The following is a 23671-nucleotide window of genomic DNA, read 5'->3' as shown; positions in this document are numbered from 1 at the left end:
AATTCTATTTACTTTGTATAAGTATAAATGAGCCAAATCAAATTAAATGAGATAAGAAATTGATATAGGCGTGTATAAGAGAGAATTAAAAATAATTTAAAGAAAAACTTATCTCAAATTACCAAAAATACTATGAAATTCTTTTATAGATCAAAGAGTGAAATATGAGAGTAATCTAGAGAAGAGGATTTTAAGCAATGATTTCATGTCATTTGAATCAATATTGAGATTTTAAGGGATTTTTAAAGTTAGTGATATTTTTGGTAAGATGAAGATTTGAAAAATAAAAATATGTTTACAAATTTGAAGGTTTCTTGAATTTTGTGGAGTAATCATAGGTAAGATTTAAGAAATATATTGATGTACTAGTTATAAATAAAAATACAAAATTTAAAGTCAATCAAATAATTATATTAAAATAATTATATGGATACTAAACTTGATTTTTAACATATAGATGAAATTTGAAAGTAATTCAATAATTTGAGAAGGAAATATTGGTATTGGAAGTTTAGCATTTATGTTGGATAAAAAAGCCATCCAATACTTGATTGGATTATCTTGCATTTTTCTCAATTGATAAGTGCAATCAACTTCATCTTACTTGTTTTTAACTAAGATGTTAAGAAGTAAACAAATTTTGAATTGATATCAATGGTTTGATCATAAATTATTGAGATTTTGATTTACTATAGGATTTGTTAAGAGTTTGATAAAGATTTAGAATTTGATTAGGATTTTCTTAGAATTTGATTTAAGATTTGTCTAGGATTTAAGATTCATTAAGTTTTCATAAAAATTTGATATAAGATTTGATTAAGATTAAATTATTATTTTAATTAGGATTTCAATTAGGATTTGACTTAAGATTTTTTTAAGATTCAATTAAAGTTTCAATTACGATTAAATCTAAGATTTGATCAAGATTCATTAGAATTTTAATTAAGATTAAATTAAAATTTGATTAGAATTTATTTTAAAAAATTATTTTTAATATTACTATGGGATTTTTTATTATTTATTTTAAATTTTCTATTTATAGTATTTTTAAAAGATTATTATTTCTTTAAATTTTTATTTTCATATTTTTTAAAGATTTCTTGTTATTTATTTTTGACATTAATTTAGGATTTTTTTGAGTTTTTCTTATAAATTCTTTTAAATTTATGTTAGATTGGTCAAAATTTGATTATGATTATTAAGGTTTACTTAAAGTTTATTTGAGATCCTATTAGAGTTAGTAGGATTGTTATTGCATTTCTACTTATCTTCTTCAACTAGGTGTCCAATGCATTTTTCAAGCAAGAATATACGTAATATGACAATGTAGATTTTTTTGAGCCATATAAGACAATGAGTATCTAAAGAAGAAGACAAATACCACTTCCTCCTACAAAAGTAGATAATTATCAAGAGTTCAAGATAGAAGAAGTCTTAAACTCAAAGATGCACCAAAATAGATTTGAATATCTTCTTCATTTTCATCTTTCTAGCCCTTAGTCTTATTTTAAGACATTCTAGTCTTCTTTTCTTTGATAATAGCCATTCTAATTTAATATTATATTATCTTTGAGTGATTATCTAATCTTTTTGAGTAATATAAGAGTGTCTTGATTCTTCAATTTTTTAAGATTCATGTCTTTGACATATCCATAAGTAATCTATAATAGTGATAGATGTTGTTAAGAAAAAATTTAGTCATTTCTTTACTGATGATAGATTTTATATATAGTGTAAAAAGTATCATTTTGGTGAAATGATCTAATATCACAAATATAGAGTTATAATAATTTGAGACTAAAAAATCTATAATAAAATATATAGAAATAGAAGACCATAGTTGTTTTAGAATAGGTAATGGTTTAATAAGTCCATAAGGTCAATGAAAATGAGTTTTTGATCTTGAACAAATATCACATGATTGTATAAGTTTTTTGACTGCCTTCTACATTTGAGGCTATTAAAAAAATTTAGATATTAATTCCAAAATCTTATTGTATTCAAAATATCCTGATATTGAGTAGTTATGACATACTTGAAGAACACTTAATTGTGCTTCACCTTCTAAAACATATAAGAAACTCTCAAACTAAAGTAGATTATTTTTAAATTCAAATTTAGAAGTATTATGAAATTTTAAAGAATTTTTTTTAATATCAAAAATAAGAAGACTAAAGGACATACTTGATTAAACTTGCTTAAGAAAAGTTGAATGAATACTTAATTTTGATTTTATTGCTTGAACATGATATTATATTGGCTCCAACAGAATTGTCTATTGAAAGAACTCTAAGTCTTCTTGGAATAATGTTGAGCAATGTTCTTAGGTTCTCCACAATATAAGCACAATCCTTCCCAATAATGAGAAGTCTTTTTTTGCTTAGTGAAGGATTTGAAACGTATTACATCAATTTGTACATATTCTATTTTCAAATGTATGTACTAAAAAGACATTGGTATTGCTATTAAATTGAAATAACGTTAAGGCTTACTTGTGCAACTCTTGAGTTAAAACTCAAAAAGTTTATTTTCACATTTCATAGCAAATTTGATTGTTTGGCTTAATGTTTGAGAGTTAGATAAATTGAACATCAATTTTTTTATCTCATATTATAATCTATAAAAAAATTGGATAATGAATGCAATATCATCCTACTTGATATTAATTGTAAGTTATCAAAATTGTGAAGCATACAATGTTATGGATCAATTGCCTTGTTGCAATACATGGATTTTGTTTTTTTATAATAAAAATTGTATCATATTTTCCATCAATGAATCAACATTCTATCAAAAAAACTTCTAAATTATCCAATATTGGATCTCATTTTTCAAAAGAAAATAAAAACTACAATAATATAGAATCTAAAATAATTCTATCAATAAACTTGATTTATGATTTTTGAATTGAATAGCTTTGAAGTTGAAGTTCAATTGCTAGTTGTATTTGATTGATGAACCTTTGAAATTTTCATCTTGTGCCATCAAACTTTTTAGACAAGGAAATTTTTGGTTTTCTAATACTTGAACAATGTCCCATTATAGGAAGAGTAGAATCTAAAAGAACATTTAACTACCTACTTTATTTTAAGATAATTTATAAAAATCTTCTTTTTTAAAAGAAAAAAAAAGAAATATATATATATATATATATATATATATATATATATATATATATATATATATATATATATTCTAGTGATTTAAATTTTTATTAAATTTTTTGGTCAAATTTTAGTAATTTTTTTAAGATATTTTTTATTATTTCTTATAATTTAATTTAAATACAGTAATTTTATTTTTGTAGTTTAATTATTTAATTATATGTTAGTTATTTGGTAGATGTTTTGAATTTTTAATTTTTATGTATCTCATCATACAAAAAACAATTAAAACTTAAATTTTACATGTACTATTATTTGAATCAAAAATAATAAAGCATAAACTATATATATATATATATATATATATATATTTAAGCTCATTTTAATAAATAAAAATAAACCATATATGTATTATTACTATTTGAAATTATTTAAATATAAAGATACTATTTAAGGTAAAAATATTTGTACTATAATTCTATAATCTAATTCACAAAATAATAATAAAAATAGTTAAAAATTAGAAATAAATTAAATTTCATATTAGGTACTTGATTGAATTTAAATAATTTCAAAAGTTATTCTTTATAAAAAATATTTTTTATTATAAATATTTTTATAAATAGATAAATTTATGGATTGAATCTTTTTAAATTATAAAAAAATACATATTTATTTTTTATATTAAGTTTTAATGAAAAAATATGTTTATAAACATAAAAAAGATTTTAGAATTAAAAAGAGATCTATCTTTGATAGTAAGTTGATAGTATTTAGTTATGCTATTCTTAATATAATTTTTTTTAAAATTTTTTATAGGATTTTATTAAAAATTACTATTTTTTCAAGCTTTAAATGGTATATTTTTATTAAATTAAATTAAATATATATATATATATATATATATATATATTCAAAAATATAAAGCTACATATTGTTTCATTTTTTGACTTTTATTCCTATTTTAATTATTAGATCTAAAAAGTTACATCAATGTATAATAAATAATATTTTTTCTTATTTAGAATTGCTATTGGTACTAAATATTGTTAATGCTATAATTTGACATGTCTGAGTGTATGTAATTTAAGTTATATTTATTTATATGTTTGATTATTGTGTGGACAAAATCATGAAACAAAATTATGAAATATTTTTATGTTTGAATTTTTAGAAATAGATATCTTGTGTAACTTAAACTTTAGATTAAACATTGACCCATGATATCTGTTTTATTTTAATTGATAATAATATTGAATTGCCAAAGTTTTAAATTTTATATAGAATTAGATATTATTAACAGGTTTTTTAATTTTTATTTTACAGCCTTCTTTTGCCAAATATCTCTCATTTTTTCTCAAATTTCTCAATAATTTATTTTCTAATTAATTTATTTTTCAAAGATATATTCTAAAACTCATGCATGCAAAGATAACACAACTGTTGTCAAGTTAGTGTTTTGAAACCTTACTTGAATAATTCATCAGAAAAATATAAGAGATGGCCATAAAAAAATACCTGATTTTGTTAAAATCTATTTCTGCAAAAATCTGTTATTATTCTATTAATTTTACATAGACATTTAAATAATAGTCATTTATAACTAACTCGTGGTCATTTACAAATACATAGAATTATGTACTGGTAAGAAAAATTTTATTTCAGTTTTTTTCTAAAAAACACTACCCACCATCTTTTAATAATTACACACTTTTTTAGTAAAAATAGATGATTTTTTTATATTGATATTTGGTAGGGTTTTTTATTTTATTTTATTTATTTATTTTTATTTTATAAAATAATCAGAAAAACTAAGATAAATGTATAAAATATGTATAAATTTAAGTAATACAAATTTTCATACATATTTGCATTTTTTTAAGGATATTAAGTGTGCTCCTAAAAAAAAATACCAGATATTATTAAAATATCTTTCAAAAGACATTCACTGTCTTATTTGCTGCAAAACTATAAGGTACAATCAATTTTTCTATAATTTTCATACAAGTCAAAACATAATTAGTTTTTTTTTTTTTTTTTTTTTTTTTCTACTCTACAAAATTTGGGTACTTTGCAAGCCTTTTCTTTTACCTCTTTTCGTTTTTCAGAAGCAACTACACTATTAACAACCACTGTTGTGTAATTGGAGTAACATTAAAACAGGAATATTATTCAATTATTTTTGTTAAACTCTACTATGCAAAACATTTTTTGGATAAGATTTCTATCCTTTAAGCTTAAATATGTTAAGAAAATAAAATCTATGAAATAACAGTCTATAAAAGAGATGCTTATTGTTTGTATTTGGTTTTGATGTAATTTAGAAATACAATTCTTGCTATGGATGAAAATCTTCTTACTATTTAATTTAAAATAATCTTAAACTACGTAGTTTAACTATTTTTTATTTAGTTGATTAATAATCTTTGGTTTGCATATTTTTGTTGTTTTTTATTTTTTTAATATGTATATATATATATATATATATATATATATTCAAATTATTATAGTATTAAATGTTTTTAAAAATTATATATAAGTTCATTAAACTGCAAAATAAATAAATAAATAAATAAATAAATAAATAATGCTATAAAGTGTTTAAAGAAGAAATTAAAGAGTCAAATTTTTCACTTAACAAAAAAACTGAGTTTTTTGCCGTATATTTGTAAAAGATTGTTGACAATCATACTCCTTTAATATTTTGGAACTAAAATTAATGATCAATGAGTGCAACATCATTTTGCTTATTGTATTTCTCTAATCAAATTTATTGTAATGTAAACTAAAATAAATGACACAATTTGATGTAAAACATTTTTACTTTTGGTACATTCTAAATTACATTATCTTTACCATAAATATGCAAGAATTTAAATTTATTTTTTTTAATGTTGTGTGAGCAATAAAATTATGGATGCACCTTGTAAAAACAACCACATGTTTTTTTTAGTAACCTTAGCTCCTATTTTATTTTTCTGCTTAAATATATATATATATATATATATATATATACATGTATGACCGAAAAGAAAAGAAAAGAAAAAGCTGCATCTAAAATAAAAAAATCACTTGTTTTACAATGGATGCAAAAATTACAAAAATTAAAAAATGCTCAAATCCAGTGCTATATCTCTCAATCTCTGTTCCAGGTTGTGAGACATTTTGGTTATGATGCTTCTAATTAATGATCTTATCATCATCAAATTCATCAATGTTAATAATTATAAGCAAAACCATAAGAATAATAATAATAATAATAACAATGAACTAATTTGTTCAAAAGAGAACTTCGTCAAAATCGTATTACATCAAAGAGAGAAAGAGCTCAACAACAAGTGGGTTGGTGATGTCACAAGAGTAGAGCATATCAGCACAGCAATGGATTCGTTGGAACAGGTCCATTCAATACAGTAAGCTCCTGTACAGATTGAGTTCCTGATATTTTTGCTGTATTTTCCAAAGGTCGCTACAGACAAGGCAAAGTGGTGCTGCCACTTATACCGAACCCACGTTCCAAAATCCAATTGTTGTAACATGTTTCTAAACAGTGTTGTTCGGAAGTCACTTTTCAACACGATTTTGAGAACCTTCGGGATCACTAACTTGGGCGAGAGTCCAGCAGGAGCTACACAACACAAAAGCCTGTGACATCAACCCGAAGTTGACCTTCAGTTGTATGATCACTATTTCTATCCTGGATCAGACGATTTGTTGACAGTAGCAGTAATGAGCATCCGGAGATCAGAGCTTGTAAAAAAACGAGAGGAAGAAATGAAGTGGGAATATGTGTTTGCTTGCAGATATTTCATGCTTTCCGACTTAAACTCTCGCATTATCGGCCAAAAAGCAGATGGCGCAATGTCAGTCGCCATCTCTGGTGAATCTAGTGTACAATATGGGTTTTGTCTGCATATGGCTGTTTGTGCAGCACAGTACCGGTTGGTCGATCGCATGGAAAAAAGGGAGGTTCATAATGTGCACTTACTGCGGAGCCTGAGAAGTCGTCCTGATTGAGAACAGGATCTGTGTGAACTGCCACCACCGGTGTGATCATACACTCGCAGCTGGCAGCTGGCCATCAACCTGGCCAGGCTACGCAGAACATGATTCAGTACGGCCATGAAAATTCAAACATTTGATTGTAAATAATCCACTATGTTCAAATTATATTCGTGCCACATTTCTTCTTTATTTTTTCTCATGCCAAATAATATCTCACATTCTCCATCTTCCAATCTCAATCCACAATTTTACTAAAACCTTCCAAATGTTTTGGTTATACTACCTCTCTTATAACAAACTTGTAATACCAAAATGAGTAGATCTCTCTCCTCCTCCTCCTCCCCTCTCCCTTCCTTCTAGCATTGATCACAAATGACAACCTTTGCACTATGCAAACATTGACTGCTTGTCTATGTCGACTCGATCCAACAACCACCCCATAGTACTAAATTGGATCAATATCTAACTGGCCACAACAACTTAGGTCAATGTCTATTTGGCCATGCTGACGTAGGTCAATGTCCAACTTGCTATGGGACCCTCTTATAATGCCAAATCTACATGTGGTTCCTTTGCAACGCCTATCACAACCTCCATTTTGGCTTAGAATCTTCCTAAAATATTAATATTAGTATTTAAAAAATTATCAACATTATTAACATCATCTAGATATGTTTCCACATTCTATGCAAGAATAAAGGCATTTAATTGTTCAAATAGTCTTCTTGACACTCTTACTAATCATACCATAGACAACTTGACTTAGAGGGCTAGACAAGCTTGGTATAGAAATACTTACTATTCTTGCAAATCTTGGCATTACACTTCTTTCATGCATGTGACTATTTTATGTAGAGCTACTTTGCATACAACCAAAAGTAAGGATTTTTGCTCGAGCATCTTACAAGTATGTTCTTTTGATAAAGTATTCCACTTAAGCACCTTGTAGGTGCACTCTTCCATGATAGCTTCTTATTGTATAGGCTTACAAGCTTGTTCTTCTCCCATTGAAACTTAGTAAGCTTCTCTTAAAATCCTTTTCTCTTCCAAATCTACTAATCTTCTATATTTTGATTCTTCATATCAAATTTGTGTTCTTTTCTTCTCTCTTTCTTATTCAAGTTTTTAATCTTATATTTGTTGCATAATACTCATATATACCTCTCAGGTTAGTATTAATGTTTTAGAAAAATCTACTATAAGATTCACATTCCATCTCCTAGAGTTGGGTATATTTGTAATAGTAGGTAGTATTAGAAATCAAGTTATAGATTTTGAATTAAACCATGCAAGGTCTAATTTGTCAACTTCTTCTGCCAACTTCAAATTTAATATGTTTGCATCAACAAAAAATATTTAGTAGTAGAATTTGAAGCCAGTTTTAATTCCACTGCAATGTCATGAATCAATAAAGTAGGTAATTCTTTAAAAATTGACTCCATGCTATCAATTTCATTCTTTGAAGAATTTTCAATTACATTATTTTTACCTTGTCCAACTTCTATAAATTACATGTAAGTTTGATTTGGATCCATAAAATTGCCCATTGAGTTCTATCAAGTAGAAAAATATCGATAGGGCTAAAACCTTTAATGATATTATTTGTTGTCAAAGCACATTTTAAGCTTAAGGACATCCAATGTATAAGAGTTTATTTTTGGATATATTAATTTAGGTTTCTAGAAACCTAATAATTCCAATATCCTTTGAAATATGTCTTGAAAGGTCTAAATATACATATATCTAAAGACTATATGGCATGCGATATAAGAGATGGTAGGATTAGAATATTTAGTCTTACATTGTATGCTAGTCTTACCACTTCAATAGTAACATAGCTTATATGTCCATCAAAAATTAGTAGATACTTCTAAGTAGGAGAAATGCCACCAAGTTGTTCCATGCTCTTAATAAAATAAGAAATCTACACAAAAAAAAAAAAACAACTTGTCATCCAAGCCTTAGATTGCATTGCCATAGTTGCATCTAGCTTCCAATGCTATATGTTATTTTGTCAAAAATGTTTATGTTGAAAAATATAAAAAGAAAATATGCAAATCTGCATTGCATTGATGTAAATTGACACTAATAGCAATTTTTTTTTTTTTTAATTTGGAATGGTCAGATATATCCAACAAGCACTTCTTTAAGCTATGATAAGCATACCACCATTTTTTCCTACACATATATTAGATTTATCACAATTTTACACCTTTTTTTTGGAGAATATCCATGCAATGTATATAACTCACTTAGATTATCATAGAAGCTTTGTATATTTTCTTTGGATAGTATCTTTGCACTAAAAGACACAAGAGCTTGTACCATTCTCACTATGAGCTTTGGATGATGTTTTTTAAACCACATCAATCATCCATTACCTAAAATTCTATTCTAAAATGGAGTTCTTTGAACCATAGTTACTTCAAAAACCTTCATTTTCAAAGTTGTAGGTAAGAAACTTACGCCCCTATCACATATGGCTAAAATATACTTCACAAGCTCACTTTATCCTTTTATAGTTAGAACCCTTTTAACTCCTCCTTTTCTAAAAGATCACATTTCATAATACCACTTCATAAAAATTGTGTATAAAATATCATAGTTTATTATTATTTTTTTGATGCTTCTATGCTCATCATACTTTGTTAATGCAACACTCATTTTCTCATTACTCCATAAAGAATTTTTTTCTTATATTTGACAATGCCGCTTATACATTGCCTTGATGATAGTAATTGTAATGCTGATTGTTGATATGTTGCAAAATTATTTGATTGCCTATGATGTCCTCCATGTCAAGGTTGCTAAAGAGCAACACCTTACTCTCCATCCTTACCCTTGTCCTCTTTATAAATCCACTTGAATTGACTCTTTTCTTGCCTTGATAGCCTATTCTTTATCTCCTTCTAACCATATTGCCTTAACCTTCTATTAACTTCACCACCCCATAAAATTCTTCTAATTTGTGAATGTAAAATTTCAAGACCTTTATAATTATCAACTTTAGTCCAAATAGGAGAGTTTGACTCACTTGCACTACTATATTGATTATATTTATTAGTATTGGAGTTGATTTCCAATAGCTCACTAAGACTTGGTAATTTATTATTTGCTCGTACCATAATGTTGATTTCAACCTATGAAAATCATATATTTTGGATTAAGATCATCTAAAAAAGTCAAATAAGTATGTATTATACAAGTTAAATAATTATTCATTCAACAAGTAAAATGATTCTACATTAATGAGCTAATTACTTAAGTATTATATAAGTAAAATAATTATATGTTAAACAAGTCAATTACTTGGGCATTATACAAGTAAAATAATTATATATTAAATAAGTCAATTACTTAGGCATTATACAAATAAAATAATTATACACTAAACAAGTCAATTACTTAGATCAATTAATTATGCATTAAAAAATGAAAATAAAATCAATAAAATAAAGTGATATTATTTATTCTAAAATTTTATTATTAAAATCTAATTTAAACTTAAAATTAATAATAGGTATTGAAAAAAAAAACTGCAATAACGTTTTTAACAGTAGTCCAAAAAACTATCATTCAAATTGATATTTAAATTATAATTAAGAATAAAATTAATAAAAAAATTAAAATTTTATTCTTAAAAAAATTCAAAAAAAATTACATTCAAATTAAACATTCACATTACCATAAAAATAACATTTGAACTTAACATTAATAATAAATGAGAAAAAAATTAAGAAATGTCTTTAACAGTTGCAAAAAAAAAAAAAAAAAAACAAACAAACAAACAAACAAATAAAAATAAGCATTGAAATCATCATTTGAATTAGAATTAACAACAAATTGAATAAGAAAATTGAATTTCTATTTTTTAAAGTATTCAAAAAAATTAACATTCATATTGCACATGATAATTACCATAAAAATTACATTTAAATTAAACAGTAATAATAATTGTGGAGAAAGAAAAAATTAAATTGAAGAACTGTCTTTTACAATTGTCCAAAAAATTCATTCAAATTAATATTAAAATTTGGTAACCCAAAGTATATGCTTAAAGCTTTTCAGTTTTTATTGGAATCCCATTTTGAGCTTAACATGGCAGAAAGCAACAATCCAAGTTGATTCACATTATGCAAAAGCGCAGCACACACACACATTGAAAGTGTTCCAATCGATTTGAGCAATTTGGTCAAAGGAAAAACGTTCAACAAAAAAAATGAAATCCATGGGCATTTTGTACATGAATCAAAACTTCAAATATAATGAATATAATTGAGTAGAATAGTTCAAAATGCTTTACGTATGGCAAGTTTTCTAACTTCACATGTTTTCAATGGGGGAACTAGTATATTTTCGCACTCAAATTGTCGAGGAATTTTTTACAAGAACAAAGTGTACATTTTGTCAAAGATTGATGCTTTGGACTGATTGTGTAAATTGCGGCGACGAATTCTTAGCACATTATTCATCACCCCACTCACATCGCGTCACACTCACCCTCCGTCATTCCCTCCGCTGTATTCTACCTGGCGAGCATTCATGCGTTCATTCGCTAACTTGCAAATTCAAAAATGCACCCAAAGTATTCTCTCTTGTACCTCGATCAAAGCCAGATGACTTGGTGCGAGAATCTGCTCTCCCTGCTGTTCGACTTTGTCAATGTGGGCTTTCGTGACAGTGCTAAATTTGCCCTCCGAAATGGTGTGGCCTATGGTGCAAACACGAGCATTCACAGCAGCTAAGCTCCTCGGGTCGGAAGCTGCTTGGTCAACTTTGCTGATCACACCAACGGTCCTTGCAGTGGGAGCCGCTGGTTGATTATTATGTGTTGGTGAGGACAGTTCATCTGGTAGCGTGCTCTGGTTTGGGGATGATTCATTGGGCGAAGGTCCTCTCGTATTGCTGGGTTTTTTGCCCCCGAGAGAGTTGTGCAGTCATGAATCAAGTGTGCCGCCGAAAGACAGTAACGGCATCAGATGGGCAGATGGTTGTAATCGACTTGGATGCGTGCCGCTTTCCCCGTTACTGGATTTATTGCTCCAATGGTGAGTGCGTGTGGACTCCCGTTCGTTAGCGCTACACAGAATTTTTGGTCCGCACTTCTACGGTTTCCTCTGTCTCTTCCCAATACCCGGCCAAGACTCTGGGCTATGTCTCTAACACTGCTTACCATTTCATCTGGCACAGCTTTGAGCGTGATCCAGGTTGGCATTTTCATGCCGACCTGACGATTGGATACGATGTCCGCTACCTACGATTGGATGATGCAGGGCCCCCATTGTGGGATATGGAGGGTCCGCATCAACACCTTCTGTGTTCCTGCTATGTATTTGCTTATGAGCTGGAAAAAGCCGTGCCCTAGGTCTCTCCCTAGAAGTAAATCCTCATGTATCTCTGTTTTCAGGTGATCGAGACATGCTCGCAGCGTTTTTGTGGGAGGCCTGCCACTCACGAAATACGCAATTACCATGCATCCCTGGAGGTATTCCATCTCTTTCTGAACTTTTTCTATATCTAGTTGGACTTCGACGACTTTGGTGCACGGTAAAAACCCGGTGCAGCTGCGAGATAAACCATCAGGCAGTTTCTCTCCCAGGCATAGCGTGAATTGGGTTGATGGCCGCAAACTTACCTAGATTAGCTGTCGCAGCAATCACCTCCGGTTTCACCTGGTCGTCCTTTCGTGCCTGTTACGCCGTGCGACCTGCCTCAGACACTGTGGGAGCCACCGTCGCGTCTGCCGAGCCATCTTCCTGAGCACGTCCGCACACAACGCCCTGAACGGTTTTGGTCCCACAAACCCACTTCGTGCTAATTGTGGTGTTAGCCGCCAAACCCTTGTTTAGAACCCTAATGCGAACCACTGTTCCACCACACTGGTTTCACTCCCATTAAAGATCCGAAGGCGGGGAGGGATAAGCCGAGTAAATACAGCATGTATTAACTACTGCGGCGACTCTCGGTGTTCTTTCGCAGCGCGACAGGAGCTCCAGAGCGTCATCGTGTTCCCCCAAGACTTTTCTCCACAAAGTATGTTTTGATAACCTCGGCCAGAACAAGCTGGTTAGCAGAATGTGTCACTTGGGTTCCTGGTGATTGAAATATCTGTGGGAGCGATTTATGATTCCCCGAAAGGAGCGCCGAACCACACAGATGACTCGTGACGTGTTTGAAGTATATGGAATGACCGATAAGGCTGAATGGAAGCTTGTTAATGCCTTGTGATCTAGTTGCAAGCACGTGCGAAAAGCTTTAAGGTTCAATTTGAGCTTCTATGCTGATCTTGAAGAAACCTTCAACTTTTGATCGTGTTGAAGATTTGTAGAATTACTTCGCATAGTTCTCCACTGGGTAGCGACAATCTTAGTGACAAACCTAATTCGAAGTTACAACATCCTCTGATGATCCATGTCCATGCATCCTCTGATGATCCATGTCCATGCATTTTCACTCCCGGGGTTGTTCTCCATGTATGAACTCACGGCAGGTTTACGTCGTTCAGTCGATGGTATATACTGCACAACCAAAACCAACAAAGTTACGAAGTTGTCGTACAGCCAATAATTATGGTCAATGAGCACCACCCAATACAAAAACACACATCTATATGTGTATGTGTAAAATGCATATATATATATATATATATATATGTGTGTGTGTGTGTGTGTGTAGAATTATTGCACCAAGTGTGCAGTTGAAATGTATGTTTTTAAAGGTGCATTGAGGCTTACTGCCGCAATGAAAGCCACTGAGATTGGTGCGGCCACAGGCTTTGGGCATCGCCAGCACGTTTTTGATGAAGTTCGGGGAGAAGTTGGAGTTAACGTACTCGGAGCAGAGGCAGCTAGGGTTTGCCTCCATCACGGCGATGCAGCAGGTGTGATCAGGCTCGGGAGGGTAAGGGCCCTTGACAGTTTGCAAGCAGGGCATGAGTGCCTTCACGCTACAAGGGTGCTGCTGGCCTTCCCCATGTGCAGACGTGGACACCATCGCCAACAGCAGCACTGCACTTATCAAACTCATCGACGCCACGGAAGTACAGCATTGCTTCAACCCGATCTCCATGGCGTCTGATCACAATCACAATCACTCAGGCTCCTGGCAGGGACTCCCCGCCTCTGACACCACTGACAAGACGCTGCTACACGATTTCTTTCAGAAAATTCTGACGTAGGTGCAGGAAATTGCGATGGAGGAGGGAATGGTGTCGGAAGGGTCTTATAGGAAAGCGTGGCTCATGACTGGCGTGATGGAGAAATACTTGAGAACTAGATGTCACGGGCATTCAGTGCACCAGGATCGTACAACCAGCTGGAGAAACGATGTGTTCTCGAACTTCAATGTCTTGAGGATATGAGTCATCGAATTAGCTTTGGAAGAAAAGATATGCAGTTCAGATCTTGGAGAATGCTGTGGTGTTGAATGAATTCCCCATGATCTGAACTTGAGTACAACCCGATTGCTCCTACATCACCAAGGCATGGAAACAACAAAAGAAAAGAAAAGAAAACAATCGATTTTAGGAAACGACCAAGAGCGATAACTTAAGACGTGAGCCGCGCATCGAAACAAGTCGCGATTGGAACAACCTTCATGAGGAACTGGGAACAACGTGCATTCAGTGCATCTAACTTACGATAGATTAGTCTGAAATATTCTGAATTTTGACACGAAGTATGAAGAGAGCTGGCACCTGAATGCCCAAACTGACATGCAGGACAAACTGGTTGCAGTGCATTCAATTAGTAAGGGCCACAAGCATTATGAACCATCATAAAGAAGCTTGGTAATAATTCTTCCTAGAAACAAGGTCACCAACTATTCAGTGAGGGTCACAGTACAGATGCAACAAGTACCAACTGAACCACTTCACTTAGGTTTCATATATTACTGAATCAGCATCAATGGATTTCCTCAATTCAGCCGTTCTTCTATTTTCTTTGGGGGTGGTTTCGGTAAAAACTTGTTAGAATTAAATAGTATTGGGGTTGGCAGCCTCAGTTGACACCTCGCAATAAATTCACACGCATCATCTGTTCTTGTACCTCAACTACTGGTCAGACTTGTTGATGTACTGGCATACAAAGATACCAGCCTTCAGAAATGAATTTAACATAACAAATTGTCTTTAATTCTGGATCTCATGTCAATGACCCTCTGACGACAGTAAAGAAAACCGAGGGCCTTCTGTAACAACAGTTTACATGCAGCTACTCTGCATCATTAGACTGATAGTTGGCCGCAGTTAATTTCATTTAGAATGAGGTTAACTTGGATTTTACGAGGCCAATAACTTCAATGCCACTACATACTGCCCTGCCACGCTTACCAATTGTCTTCAGGACAGTGAGTAGTAGCAATGGAGTGGCAATGTCTGTAATCAGAAGAACTTTACTGCTGCTGTCTCCATTCGTTACTTCTCTCTGCCATATTCGTTTAAACAATATTGCGTCCAATAATATACTAGCTACCAAATCTTGGTGAAAATGTTTTAGATCATCGCCTCATCAATAGCCACGGTTGCTGAAAATCCAATTGTGAAAGGTCCAATGGCCGCGGATTCCTTGACCAGAATTTCGGGTTTTGTAAACCCAAAGCCTTCACTGCAGTTGTATTTACGGGTTCTCCAAGTTAAATCGAGATGAGGAAAATGTGTAAACCTTTTTTTTTTATTAGTGACTTGTTCGACTGCACCACTTGGTCAAACAAAATTATCAAAAACAAACTACAAGCAACTTTGATTCAATTCACCTAATTCCGGCTATATCTTACGTACCATGATAACAAAAATCGCTACTTCCTTAATGAGATGCTTGTAGAAAATTCCACAAGCTGTGCTTTTCCACACAATTACGACATAATTCTTTGATGTCCAGTCAATAGCTATACACCACCCTGTCCACCTGAAGACAGATCTACCTGTGTGGTAGCACCAATTTTTTACGAACCAGGGGTGATCAGCATCAATGCACCATCGTTGACGAATATTTACGCTTTACAGAATTATGTCCTTACTCAGTGCATGTCAATATGACATCAGGAACTGATAGACCGCGAGCACCCGGAAGGCCACAGAAGATCATTCACTCATTTTGTCCGTCACTAGAAAAACTCTGAAAGTCGCAGCCACCCCAAATCTACTGACAGACCGTACTCAAGCATCTGTGCATCTGCCAGTTTACACTCAATCAAACTGATATAAATTGTGCCACTCTACATCAACGTCCTCACATCACCAGTCAGCGATCTACTGAGCGTGAGATTTCGTGAGCTACCAGATCATTCGAAGGGATCCCAGACTCCAGAGATCGGCAATCGATCAGTATGAAGGGGGCGAAGCGCACTGTGCTTTTGAGCTTGCTTGTGGTCGTGGTGGCTTCCATGGTTGCACGCAATGTCGACGCAGCCTGCAGCCTGCAGCAAGTGGCTGGATGCCTGGATGCCGTGACCAAAGGAGCCACCCCCACTGGTTCATGCTGCACCCAGCTTGGACAGGTAGACGCCCCCTGTTTCTGCAACTTGCTTGCGAATGGCAAATACTCCGACGCCTACGTCAACAACGCCCTTCATGTGCCGGCGAGATGCGGAAGTAATTCTGCCGCCTATGCCAAATTTAAGGGCCGGAACTGCGCGGGTAAGATTCCGAAATACTGAGGTTCCATGACTCCGTCGCTATGAGCTTTCCATCGTGAAACCTTTAAACTATCTAGAGGCTAAATCTAGATGTGCCGCACAAGCAGCTCAAATAGATGATACTGATGGGTACTTGGGTGTTTTGTGATGGGACTGCAGGTTACGTCGTTCCTTGAAACAACTCCTCATAGACTTTCACTTTGATCGATCGCCATCTCGGCGACGACATGGTTTCACTGAGACATGGGTTTTAATCTAGTAAGAAGAGTGGTACGTATAGCATTCTTCAGGGGTTGAAGGGTTTAGTGGCTGCAGACAGTCTTGAAGTTGCTATAGCAACCATAACACGAATTTCCTGATGAGCAGGACATACTTGTGATGACATTCAGTTGTATGTGATGATGACCTGAATGCCGAGGTCTCTTGCACCTCAGTTTCAGGCATTGGAAACTCAACACTGATTTTCCTAAGTCCATATCTCCTTTGAAAAAACTCCGCACAACTTGTGGGTTGGTTTGCGTTCATCGAGCTGGGCGTTTTTCAACCTCATCTAATTGTTACAACCTCGTAAGTCTTTGATTTGTGGCGCCTGTGAACCTCCTTCTCCTCATTCCAACACTTCTGCTCGTACTTCATAAGCATTTGATATCATTCGTTCAGGCTGCTAAGCTTCGGTGCACAGCTTGCTTTGCTATTAGTACTACTCATTAAGTAGATGGTTGAAGCAGGATTGTTCTAATTGACTTTTGATACACTGACTGACTTTTATTCCACCGTTCTAAAGGGTCTGAAGTCGACAGACACAGTTGAATATATCTACTGTCTCATATATTCATGAATATATGAGACAGTAGATAATAGAACAGACAAGTTAATCCTTGACAGTATCTATATAGGAGTGAATATAGATATGTGAGATAGATATTGTCTTTGAAGTTCATCTTACAGTTGAAATATTGAGTTGTGAACAATGGAAGCAGCCACTTTTAGAGATAAGAGTATACCTTGTGAGAAAATAAGAGTTGAAGTGCTGCACAAAGAAGGCGAACCATCTTTGAATTATGTATCAGAATGGAGCGGACAATAAAAGTAAGATAGGTGGCCACTATAAAGTAGAAAATCAATTACGATGTATGCAGTAACTAACGCATTGAATCTGGAAGAACAGAACTTTTTGTGCAAAAGACTGAAATTGATCATTCATTGTCGTTTTATGTCTGTCAAAACGGTTCGGAAAAAATTAAAATAAGCTAAAAATAAAATAAACCCTGATTATATCAACTCAAATTAACTAAATAACGAATTTTTTTGAAAAATTAAGCATGCATATCTATAACACTGGAAACAACAGGATGTCTGTTGTTAGCGTGTTTATCTTTTAAATTAGAGAGATTATCTTTTTAAATATATAATTAAAAATTTATATATCATATCTTGATACTTCTTTAAGAATATATGATATTTTAAAAAGTAATTCTACAACTATACATTACGTGTTCCAATTAATTCAGGTTGTGACAAATTTTTTTAAAATTTAATTACTTGTTTAAGTTTCTTGTTGTAATGTTTTTTAGAAATTAAACTTTTTGGTAAACTGTTTATTTTCAAACAATATTTTCACCCAACATGACCAATAGCTCAAATGCGTAATTTTTATACATATATAATCCTGAAAGAAGAAAAAATGAAATAGAAAAAGAAATAAGAAAAATAAGAAATAAAAAGAAAAACACAAATGTGTAGAATGTTTCTAATTCTACCACAATTTTTGCTATTGACACCATAGGCTATCCAAAACTTATGTTGCAATGCAATTTAAGACAACTTGTGGTGGTATTGGCAAGAACTTGTAATAATAGTTATTAAATAAATTATTTGTTTACTTCTAATATTAATAACAATAATTTTATATACTATAAAAAAGTATATGAAAAAGTACAAACTAATCAAATCTTTTAATTATACTAGTTGATTTTACTAATTAAAAGCTAAAATAAAAATCTCAAATATAATATTCAAAATATTTAATTTTAAATAATAATATAAAAACTCATTCAAATATATATATTTTTAAAAAATATTTTTAAATCTTATAAGTATTATATATATATATATATATATATATATATATATATATATGCATACATCATCTTTAGTATTTTCAATATTTATTTGGAGTTTGATTCTTTATCTTACAAACTTTCATTTGCTTTAATAGCAATAATCAAATAATTCTTTTTTTTCTATTATGATTTTTAAGTTTAGAATTTTTCTTTTGATTTTTATCATCAAAGGTAATTTATAATTTAAAAAATAATTTAAGTTTAAAATTAATACATATATTTTAGCATAAAAAATCAAAACTAAGATTTTAAATATATTAATATAAGGTATAATTAATTTTTAAAACATCTATTAAACTTTTATAATATTATTTTATAAAATTATATACTTTTAAAAAATTAAGATAATTTTTTCATTACATAATTAGATATTATATAAAAATTAAAAACTTTTGTTTGTAATTATTAATCAAGCAAAGATGTTACTTTGTAATCTATTAGTCATGTGATCACTCTTTAACTTAATAACTACACTAAAATACTTCTAAAATCTAATAAATTTTTAATATATATATATATATATATATGTTTGTGTGCATATGCATATTTTTGAATGTATTAATATTGAATATATATATTGAATTTATAGGAGGTTGAATTGGAAAAAATAGTATCTAAAGTGAAAAGGTATACTAATTGAACAAACTAAAGTACTTCAAAACACCCAATAATGCAAGAAAAGTTGAAATTACTTAAAATTTTATTTGTAGGTCCAATTAACTAAATTAAACTCTTCTATATAAACAATAATATTTTAATACTTATTATGAAAAAATTAAAAATAATAATTATAATAAAATATTTTTTTTTTATATATTTTTAAATGTTTTGATTCTTAGTCATTATTAACTAATATTGGTTTTTAAGTCATGATAAACTTGGTAGGTATGCATTTGTTTTCTTTTTCAACAAAAATTTCACTAAATTTCAAGTGGTTTATTAATGATTTTTTAAAACTTAGAAAATAATATTAATAATCTGAATTAAATAATACTATTCAATTAAATATACACTTTTATATTTTATTAACATTAAAATTATTAAACTTTCTACTAATCAATATTTTTACAATAAATTTTAAATATTTTATGAATTTATGTCTTTAGGAGTAACATAAAAAATACTAATAATTCTAATATCCAAAAATTTCACTTTAAGGACTTATTTAACCATGTATAAATATGTGCAAAGAATATTTTTTAGTTTATGAGTCATAAATATGTACATAAATGCATTCCATTAATTGATAAAAATAATGTAATATTGATTGGCTAAGATAATTTTAATGTGTTAATAAATATGAATTCTAACTAATAAATAGAAAATAGTATACTTCATGGTTTGAAATTTATTTATTTATTTATTTTAGGGCATCAGATAGAATAATAGAAAATTTATAAAAAGATCAATAGTTTTAAATATAATGCCATTGTAGCTATAAGACTGGATAATTTTAATGTATGAATGGACTTTTTTATTTTGTTAATACCGACCCCAATCAACAATTAATGAATTTAAAACATTTTATAATAAGATAGAAATCAAAATCCTCTTAAAAAGCTTCTATGTAACTTAAATTTATGTAATAATTGATGAACAAAAAAGATATTCAGATTAACATAAAACTATATTTAGAGTATGTTATTTTTAATTTAATTTGATTTAATTCCCTCCTTTTATTTTTATTATCAATATTAATAAAGAAATCTATAATCTTTTAAAATATAATATTTTATTATTGAAAAAATTAGTACAGATTTTTAAAAGTAAGAATTTTATGAATTTATATTATTAAAATTAATTAATTGAGATATTTTATTGCTTAGTTGTTGATTTTTTATAGGTATATATTATATTAAAAATTATTTTTTTGTAAATATTAATTTAACAATCAATACAAAAGCTCTTATTAAATCTTTGATATTTGTAAAATCACTTCTAATTTGTAAGTAACTATATTTTTTCTTAATTAGGATCTTGCATCTTTTAATTCTTTATAATACTAAGATTTTTTTTTTTTTTAAATTAAATAACCTTCTCTTAAGAGAATTTGGTAAAATATTGGAATTTGAAGTCGACATGAGAACTTAAATTTAATTAGCAAAATTAAAATTTAAAAAATTCAAAATAACATGCAGTCCTAATAAGGTATTACAAATCATAGATTTAGATTAAAATTGATGATTTGTCAAAATTCTATTGTGACTCATATGTGACAAAAAGTAATTTTTTGAGAATCTATAAATTTTAAAAGTAAATTACAAATTTACTGTTTGAAGATTATAATTTTTTTAATAACATTATTTGAAAAAATACATCACATCTGTTTACATAGGTATTTTTAAAAAAATCATTACTTTCAACTTAAATAAACCTCAAAAATTCAAAATAAAGAGAGAAATAAAAATAATTTTTTTTTATAGATTTACATTTAATGTTTATTTAATGAAAGAAAAAACTGCAATATTGAAGACCTCAATTAATCAAAATAATAAAATATTAGGTATTATAATAATAAAATGAATTACAGTAAATAAAATTTTATTTTCACAGATTTTTAAAAAATTAAACAAGATGCGAAGGTAGAGACGTTTTAAAAGCAGCCTAAGAAATTATATGTGGTTTTAAAAAATTAAAGACGAATTTTTTAAGAGTATCTTAGAGAAAAAGAAGTTAGGTTGTAAAGTGCTATAAAAATACTATAATGGATTTTTTTCCCCAATAATTTTTAATAGTTATAATTTTAAAAAAAAAGATCATAAAATTGATTTATAATATAGAAAGACATGATTTTTTCTACATTTCTTGATTAAAATAAACTCCAACTTATTAGGATTTCTAAATGTGAAAAAAAGTTGCTAGTATTAGTTAAAAGATATATATTTTTTTTTTCAATGCTATAATTTCAAAGATAACTTAAAAAAATTACACATGAGATTATGTAGAAGCAATACTTAGAAGTATTTACAACATCTATATACCTGCATTTTTATTTGTAAAAAATAATTATTTGATTTTAAAGTTATTAGCTAGATATTTGTGTATTTTTTATTGCATCCTAATACACTGTATAAATCACTTAGAAATTTGTGAAATAAATAATTAAACATATATAAAATAAATAGTTTCTCTCAAAAATCATGAAGATTTTGATGACTTATTGATTTATCATAGATAATTTAATATCCAAATTGTAAAACTTTCTAAAGCATTTCAAAATTTATTTCAATTTATTTATTTAATTGAATCCACAGATTGATCAAAATTCAACATGATAAGAAAAAAATTAACTACGAAAGAAATAAACAAAATACATCTCCAATAACTTTTCTTTTTTGGTCTGTTAATAGCATCTATTAAATATATTGTTCGTTGTGTATCACAATCATGCCTGTTCATCTTATCAACAAAATCTGATTGTATTATCAATACAAATATTCAATTATTATTATTATTATTATTATTATTTTATTCTAGTTATTGAACAACTGCGCTACCATGAATTTTTTTCATAAACAGAACCTTGCACAGCATGGATTGAACTGTCAAAACTTATTATTTCAGTTGGGAATAGAATGCCCATTTTGTCATTCAAAAACCATGTTCAATCTGACTTTGAGGTATACATAGAACATAACTCACAATTGTGAAGCCACTAATTGAATAACTCAACATCCATGTGAAACCCTAATTTCTCATGCTCTGCAGTTGATGACATTGAACCCGGATTGCTTATGGGTATGTTAAGAAACTAAGACAGATTTTAGATAATTGTTGCTGTTGGTGCCATGGCCTCCTGGAAAGTTTAGTTATTCACGAAAACGTTGAAGATTAGGAGCTGCAATGTAACAGAAACTCACTAAGTAGATACATTTCCTGTTTTATTTCATCTTGTTTCTTTCATTCTGCAACACCTGAAAATGATTTTGCCCATTCTGTTGGAACTCCAGGTGAAGGCCCGATCCATGAGTTGTATGTATTTGCATTGTACAAATCCAGTAGTCTTGATTGAGTGAGACCATGAATGTGGCTCCAGCCTTTGATTGTGAAGATTGAAATGGTTTAAGTTGGAGCACATCGTTTCAGTATTTTTTCCGGAACCAGAGGTTCACAACAATTGAAGCTGGCGTCCTCGATACAACATTCCAGTATCAGTTCAGCTTAACATGATAACTAATACAGAGTACTATACTCCGTGAATAGATTCGTCATTTATATCTTGCAAGTTTTCATTGAAGAGGATAAGTTCCTTGCGAAACTGCTAGAAAAGATGTTCTATGCTCTTTGTACCCTCGATCAGAAGATTCTTTATGAGGGACTTCTCCAACGTTGGCACGAGCAGTCAAAGCTTTGAAGGTGGGCTTGATCTAATGCTTGCATCAGAACTTGGTCACTTAATTCATAAGAAACCAATTATCTTACTTGAGGACAATTTTCATTCCATGTTGACTATGCCCAAATCCCACACTTCAACTTGCTGCTCTAATTCTTATATATTGACGATTCATACTTTCCAATTACCAGTTCAAAACAAGAAGGCGCATCACTTTATCTAACAGCAATCTTATTCACTATATTCAGTTTATGTATATTTCATTGTGAGCTAGTTACTGAAAGGAAGCATTCTGTTCAGGTAGGTGTTCACCTAGCTTTATATTCGAACAAAGCATCAGCTTACCACGTCACTGTTTGAAACTAGAATCAGAAAGCTCCACCGAGGAGATGATAGAACCTTACTGTAGTCAAGGTCATCTCGAGTCTAGAACACACCAACTGCATCAAATTGAGACCTCGGCGAATGAC

The 23671-nt window shown here is 30.1% G+C and overlaps 2 protein-coding genes across 3 annotated transcripts; one reads left to right on the top strand and one right to left on the bottom strand.

The window, feature by feature from the left end:
- Positions 1 to 11460: 11460 nt before the first annotated feature.
- Positions 11461 to 14590, bottom strand: LOC112283370 (uncharacterized). Of its 2 annotated transcripts, XR_016503329.1 has the most exons (3): positions 13844 to 14590; positions 12745 to 13627; positions 11461 to 12553 (listed from the first exon to the last, which is right to left on the bottom strand). XR_016503329.1 is itself a non-coding variant. In XM_024521969.3 (2 exons), exons 1-2 carry the CDS (start codon positions 14175 to 14177, stop codon positions 13611 to 13613), a joined length of 351 nt encoding a protein of 116 aa, XP_024377737.1. In that variant the 5' UTR covers positions 14178 to 14590; the 3' UTR covers positions 11461 to 13610. The 2 variants fall into 2 exon arrangements, 1 of the variants encoding a protein (XP_024377737.1); XM_024521969.3 differs by having other exon boundaries at positions 11461 to 13627.
- A 1763-nt stretch (positions 14591 to 16353) lies between these two features.
- Positions 16354 to 17215, top strand: LOC112283171 (uncharacterized). Its single transcript, XM_024521565.3, has 2 exons — positions 16354 to 16746; positions 16905 to 17215. Exons 1-2 carry the CDS (start codon positions 16437 to 16439, stop codon positions 16919 to 16921), a joined length of 327 nt encoding a protein of 108 aa, XP_024377333.1. The 5' UTR covers positions 16354 to 16436; the 3' UTR covers positions 16922 to 17215.
- The last annotated feature ends 6456 nt before the right edge of the window (positions 17216 to 23671 follow it).

The sequence above is a fragment of the Physcomitrium patens genome, chromosome 6 (genome assembly GCF_059467195.1).
Source record: "Physcomitrium patens ecotype Gransden chromosome 6, ASM5946719v1, whole genome shotgun sequence".
Lineage (NCBI taxonomy): Eukaryota > Viridiplantae > Streptophyta > Bryopsida > Funariales > Funariaceae > Physcomitrium > Physcomitrium patens.
This window is presented reverse-complemented; position numbering and strand designations above follow the sequence as displayed.